Below are 7,032 nucleotides of genomic sequence, written 5' to 3'. Positions count from 1 at the left end.
ATTGTAAAAATTATATATATATGGAAAAAATTTATAATTTTTTTCTTCGATTATGTGTGAAAATACCTCAACAATGATTCCACAAAATTTGATCCAAATATCTCCATAATTAAAAAATTCAAAAAAAGGTACAAATGTACCCGGTTATTGACCGTAGGGTTAAATCATATTCTTGAAGAAACCATATTTTTTTAGAAATGAACTTAAAATCAAGTAAAATATTAGAATTCTTTTTTTAATTCAAATTATTCCCATGTTTTGAAATATACTCAACAACATGTGTAGGGGGTACAAAAACACATTTCTCTACTTTATCGATTCACTTTAAAGTTCCCCTGTCAAAACAAGGAGAAAACTTGTAAAGTTGTTAAAGTTTACAAAAGAGGGATGTGCAACCATTTCCCAGTTTTGTATGGCATCACATTTACCTTTGCAACATAATGACGCACATTTGCAAAGCAATGGTGCAATGATTGTTCACATCGAACGAAGCTACAACCCCCCAACCAAAAAAATACCACAACATGACGGAAACTATTTTAAACTTTTCTCGCTCAAATTTCCATTGCCGCTTTCTGAAGTTTCCTGTGTTGCAGCAACTACGGAGTTTTCTCAGCGAATGCTTATTTAAGTTATGCATGCTCATGTTAATTACTGATTTTACTTTTACGCCGAGAAAAATTGAAACTAAAAGAATCTTGAAACGGTAACGAAAAAGTGCAAGTTTGGAAACTACACTGTCAGTATAAATTGTACAATTGTAAATGGCGGTTCTTTAAATTTGTATTTTTTTTTCAAAAAATATATGGATGTGTTTCTTTGAGGCCATAAAAATAAAAGTGTTGGGATCCACTGAGGACATAAGGAATTATTGACAACCTCAAAATACGTAAGCGATACGATACGAGATTCCATCCTGCCTCCAGCCAAACTAAAACTACAAAACACATTAATCATAGAAAGCATAAATAGCTAAGGAAAGTGCCCTTAATATCCACTTCTTAATTCCTTATAACTAACTTTTTATTAATTTTGATAAAATCTTATTATCTTGTGATTTGTGTTGAAAAGTAATCAACTCACTTCCTTCCGTGGCAATTTGACTCACTTTCACTTTTTTTATCGTTAAAGTGATTCTACTAAGTAGTCTTCATTGACATTAAACCACAGAAGAAAAAAAGGAAGAAGAAGGTGGTAAAATAGGATGGAGAAGAAGCATCTAAAGTGGTTTGTACTTCTTCAATAGCCCTTATTACTTTTGACCATCCACTTCTAATGCCGCTTCTTTATGGGATTTGTTATATTTTATTACATTTTGATCTTTGCAGTTTTTTTTTTTTTTTTTGGTTATTGCAGTTCCAATTTCGCCGTTGATGACCAACAACAATTCATAATCCTAAATTATCATTTTATGGCATTGCTGTGTCTGTTCGTTCGTGTTGCTTTATAAGTCGCTTGTGGTTTAAGTAATTTGTTAAAAGGATTTTCCGTTTATTGCTGTGGAGTGTGGAAGAAATAAATTATTTCTAATGAAATAAAGATTGTGTTGGATTTTATGAGTTAAAGTGAGATAAATTAGGCTATATCTCGCATATATATTAGAGTACTTAATAAATAAACCAGTGAAACTTAGGTTAGGTATGTTTACACCACAACATGTCCAATTTTACAACATACACTTAAACCCGTAAGTGGCTTGTTGTGCGCATAAAGTTAGATGTCAGTCTGGATTTTATTTTATCACAGTTCCCTCGCCATCCCAAGGAATTTTGTGGGTTTCCGTTTCCCATGACCTTAGTTCTAGACGTGTTGCACTAAATGATTTGGCACTATTTATATCGATTGTAGGTTTATCGGTCGCAGTTCTGGCGAGTATATTTGCTATCGTTTCTTAATAATCCTATGTGACTCGGTACCCATATGATTTGTACGAGACCATTCTGCGAGAAATTATATATGGTTTTTATACATTATAATAAAGTTTTGTATTTAACAGTTTTAGAGGTTATAGTTTTTATGGCTTTTTTACTGTGTCATTATATATATATATTATTCTGACCAGAGTTTGCGCGAAACCAGTTCCGACACTCCGTTATAGCCTGAACCTCCGTTTGTAAGATTGTATTGTGATCTGGTAGACGACTTCTCTGCTAGCTGGGAGTCATATGTGTAACAACAGCTCCCAGGACATGTTTGCTGGTGTTCCGCTATCCCGTGAGGTATCATAGTTTTACATGTTGTGACTGCTCTTATTTCAAGTATTCGACCCGACTCAATATATTTTGGTTCGGCCTATTGTGCCCCATTCACAGCTTTTAGTGTTAAATCTGCGACGGCCGCTTCATATTTTGTTTGGATGTATATACAATGTAGTCTCTAATGCTCTGGTTGGTGTTGTTCTCATTGTCCCAGCATGTTCTCTGGACTTTCTGTAACGATATGGTTATCACTTTGATTTCGACGATGAGTTATTCATACTGTCCTATTCTTATCACTCCAGTGAGGAGATATATCTCCATCTTGGACGGATGTAGGTTCAGACCCCTCGGCCTCGCCGAAATATAGGCAATGTTTAACACCGTTTCAGCCTTCCTACACTACACCTTAGGATTCTATCCCCTCAGAAGCATTATAACATAGTCTGCACAACAAACGGGTTCAAATCGTCCGCGGTTAAGGTCCTTAAGAGACTAATAATAGTGGTAACCCACAGTTGATGATAAAATCCCTTCTGCAGGGTCCATTGTCCTACTCTGTCCCTGCTGCTTATGTCTTGTTGGCTACAGTTTATCCATCTTTTCCTTAGCATGTTGCCTGGTCAACTCAAAAATTCTCCAAGAATTGGATAAGTGTTTCAGTGCCAACATTATTGAAAGTTCCCTCGATATCAATGTATACTGCTAAAGTAAAAAATTTTCTTCTCGAAGGTGCTTTCAATGTGGTGTACCACCTCGTGAAGAGCGGTTTCCACTGCTGTTTGTACTCCAGCAAATCGTTGGGTATGTTACTGTCCATTCCATAATTTTGAATAAAATGAAGTTAGGCTTATTGGCCTATATGATTTTGGTGTTGTGTACTTTGCCTTGTGCGGCTTTGGTCTAAAGATTACCATAGCTTCCTGATAGGTTTTCGGAGTGTACGCAAACCATAAACATGCGCTAAAGTTCCGCTAAATATGGTGATGCATAGTCCGCCCAGAAGACATTGTTTGCCCCAGCAGGTTCCAATGGTGCGAATATTTGTCCGATTGAGATAAAATTTGGCTGAGGATTTCGATTTACACGAAATTTGGCGGTTAAGATGTAGATACAGCTCCCATATATATTTTCGGCTGATTTTATGAAAGTTGTACACCAAGGAGCCTATGTCTGTTCAATATACCCGAAATTTGTCAGCGGGTATGGAATTTAGTCTAAAATGTTTTATGTTAAGTATGAAATCGGTTCAGATTTAGATATAGCTCCCATATATACATATATATATATATACCCGATTTTATGGTAATGGTGCTCCATGGATTCTGTTTTTAATTTTCGTACTACATCAATATTTGGTTGTACATATATAGGGAAAATGTCCTGATTCCTAATCCGTTCGCAATTAAATTTTTGGTTATTGCGCGCCAAAGTTATGGAGTTTTTTTTTTTTTGACATAAATAATGTTTAAATTACGATGTTTATTGACCAAAAGCGTCGATATATGAATTTCTTCGTGAAACATGGTAATGGATTTATTACAACAATCGCGAAAAGTTATATATTTTCGGGAAATATGAGAATAATAATAAAAATATTGGAGATTAACTTATTATTTTCGTTATATTAAATGTATATATCAACCTAAAAATTACTTCAAAAATATCGATATGATCTAAGCACCATGCTAAACGAAACGACCTCAGCTATGTTGAAAAATTTACAATATTGCCTATATATTTTAGTCTGAGTTCATGCAATTTTTTGCACTCAATAATCAACGAGAGCGAGATACAATGGACGGCGCACTGTATTGCAGCATATAAAATGGTGTATGCCACGATTGCTCCCATACATAATTTGCGTTCTGGAGTTTTGTTGAAATTGTTGCATATATATTTTTTGACCTATTTTATGCAAATTGTGCACCAAATGATTAAATTTTGACCGATTCATATAAATGATACGCCAGCGACTCTAAGGCTGACGTCAGAGTGCAAGCGAGAAGCGATGCGATGATATGCCGCTAGACGGCGCTATAAACCTCTGTGTGTGTTTTCTTACGGCATAGCGCAAAAGCTGTCAGAGTGGATGCTATGCTACAAGCGAGACGAAGCGAGTGCGAGCGATAAAGCGTGTTGCGCAATGGTTTATAGCAAGAACTCGCTTTGTCTCCTTTTGTTTTTCTTTGTTTATTTTTTTATTTACCGTTATTGATAAGTTATTGGCATCATTCTTTTGCATTTTTCTCGCATTTTGATGACATTGATCATTTTGTGTGTAAATTTTGTGAAGTAAAGTGCAAATTTTAATCAAATAATAAAAAAATACAAAATGGAAATCGATGCAGAAACCTTAATAACAGAAGTTTTCACGAGACCTGTGCTTTGGGATAAGAGCAACAAAAGCTACCACAATCGCATTATTGTGGAAAATAATTGGAAACACATTGAAGGTGTCATGCAAAAGCCAAGTAAGTAAATACATTTATTTATATTCTGTGTGAACATACAAAATCGCGGAAAGCATCTCTTATGATACGTCCACTTAATAAGGTTACAGGGTTATACGATTCTTGATCTCCAGCTGTATTATGTTCGCTATAGTTTTCCATGTCTTCCATAACATTTGTTTTCCCTTCGAGATCAATAATTGTATTGTGGAGAACACAGATGGCTTTAACGATATTATCTGTAAAGGATGGGTCCGTTTCTATAGGTTTCCAAAGTAAACGCCACTTTGCATTTATAATTCCAAAGGCACATTCTATACACTTTCGAGCACGGGAAAGTCGCCTATTGAAATATTCATTATCTGTGGTGCAATGGCGTCTTGCATGTGGTCTTAAAAGAACGTCCATTAAAGGATATGCCTCATCTCCAACAAGCACATACGGCATTACAATATTCGTGCTGGGAAGAGGTCTATCGGGTGGGAGAAATTGTCTTTTTTCAATTGGTCGAATAATTGAGATGAATTGAATGTACCACCATCACTTTGTTTGCCATAACCTCCTACTTCTATTGCAATAAATTTGCAATCTGCATCTGCCACTCCTTGAAGAACGATGGAAAAGAACTTTTTGTAATTATAAAACATAGACCCTGAATGTGATGGGCACTTGATGCGAATATGCTTGCCATCAATTGCTCCGGCACAATTTGGAAAGTTCCACAAGTTCCACAATTGGTCTGCAACTTTTTTAGTGGAATTTTTCGTAGGCTGTGGCAAATGTATCGGTTGCTATATTTCCCAAAGAGCAATAACTGTTTCCTTAACAATGGACGAAATAGTGGTCCTACCAATTCTGAACGAATATGCCAAAGTCGTAAAGGACACTCCGGTTGCCATATATCTGAAATTGTAAATTATATCATTCACATATATATATATTTTTTTCAGGAGAACAATTGAAGAAAAAATGGAAAGGCTTAAGAGACCAATTCAGAAATGAATATAAAAAAATTCCTGTTGCAAGATCGGGAGATCCTGGTATTTCAGAGGAGGAATTCAATAAATATATTATATGGCCGCACTTCAAATCCTTATTATTTCTGAAAAACCAAATAAAGCCAAGGAAATCATCAGGAAATTTGAGGCCGTCTGAAGAATCAGAGCAAGCGTCAACGGAGGACTTTTTAGCTGATGATATAGAAAAAGAAAATTCATTTGTAGAATTGTGCGATGAAAGTTCGGAAAAGTCAAACGCTGTAGAAGTAAATAAAAAGAGGAAGGCGACTTATGTCGATGGTACGTCAGAAATTTTGGCCATTGAAAAACAAAAATTGCAGTTGCTAGAAAAAAAGGTAAACACCCAAAAGGAACGCGACGACGACGTTGCCTTTTTCGATAGTTTGTTGCCGTATATGAGGGACATGGATAGCGGTAGAAAAATGCTATGCCGAATTGACATTCAAAAAATAGTTTACAACTATGCTTTTCCTTCGCTTCCACATCCATATTCAGGTGCAAGTACCAGTCGTGTGCAATATGAAAATTATCCAAATACGCACGATTGTCAAATGACATATGTTCCTCGCACCTCTCCAGTTTCTCCGATCTCTCACACACAAAATGAATTTCATTAAATTTTGTGCTAATTAAATTTTCATAATAAATTAACACATTCCATCAAATCAAATTTTACCTCAAAGTTTTTATTAATTTTTCGGCGGGCAGTATTGGGTTCTTTATGAAATTTGACCAATTCTTGTTTAGTTTGTGTTCAATTTTCGCCAAAATATAATCAAAGGTATTTACTGACATTCTAGTATAATTAAAAAATTTTTCTGGGTGATTTCGAAGTACGGAGTACAAATTGTGGAATTCTCCATTCTCTCTTCGACTTTTATTAATTTCATGAATTCCTTTTTATACCCTTCACCACTCTGTGGTACAGGGTATTATGTCTTTGTGCATATGTTTGTAACAGGCAAAAATAATCGAGATAGACCCATGGTTCCTTTTGAGAATATGCATAGAATCACTTTCTGAGTCGATTTATGCATGTCCGTCCGTCCGTCTGTAGATGTAAAATTGTAAACAAAGTACAGGTCGCATTTATGATCCGAATGGGATGAAATTTGGCACAGGTCACCTATTCGGCCCAAGGACGAACCCTATTGAAATTGGGAAAAATCGGTTCAGATTTAGATATAGCTCCCATATATATATTTAACCGATTTAATCTAAACGGTCCCTATATATCTTTCGATTTGCACGAAATTTGGTACAGCCTAATAATTTAGGTCTAGAATGATGTCTGCCAAGTTTCGTGAAAATCGGTCCAAATATAGATATAGTTCCCATATATAGTTTCGTCCGATTTCATGTAAA

At 35.5% G+C, this 7,032-nt stretch overlaps 1 protein-coding gene across 1 annotated transcript; it reads left to right on the top strand.

Annotated features, from left to right (window-relative positions):
• Window positions 1-4,530: 4,530 nt before the first annotated feature.
• Window positions 4,531-6,162, top strand: LOC133331335 (uncharacterized; the record flags this gene model as incomplete). The annotated part of the gene is made up of 2 exons (XM_061539732.1): window positions 4,531-4,669; window positions 5,602-6,162. Coding segments are annotated over exons 1-2 (700 nt in total), but the record flags the coding sequence as incomplete, so codon positions are not given.
• Window positions 6,163-7,032: the final 870 nt, after the last annotated feature.

This window comes from Musca vetustissima, unplaced genomic scaffold (genome assembly GCF_032173495.1).
Source record: "Musca vetustissima isolate MV318-11 ecotype Yass unplaced genomic scaffold, APGP_CSIRO_Mvet_v1 utg54737, whole genome shotgun sequence".
In the NCBI taxonomy this organism is placed as follows: Eukaryota; Metazoa; Arthropoda; class Insecta; order Diptera; family Muscidae; genus Musca; species Musca vetustissima.
The sequence above is the reverse complement of the archived record's forward strand: the minus strand, read 5'-3'. Positions and strand labels throughout refer to the sequence as shown.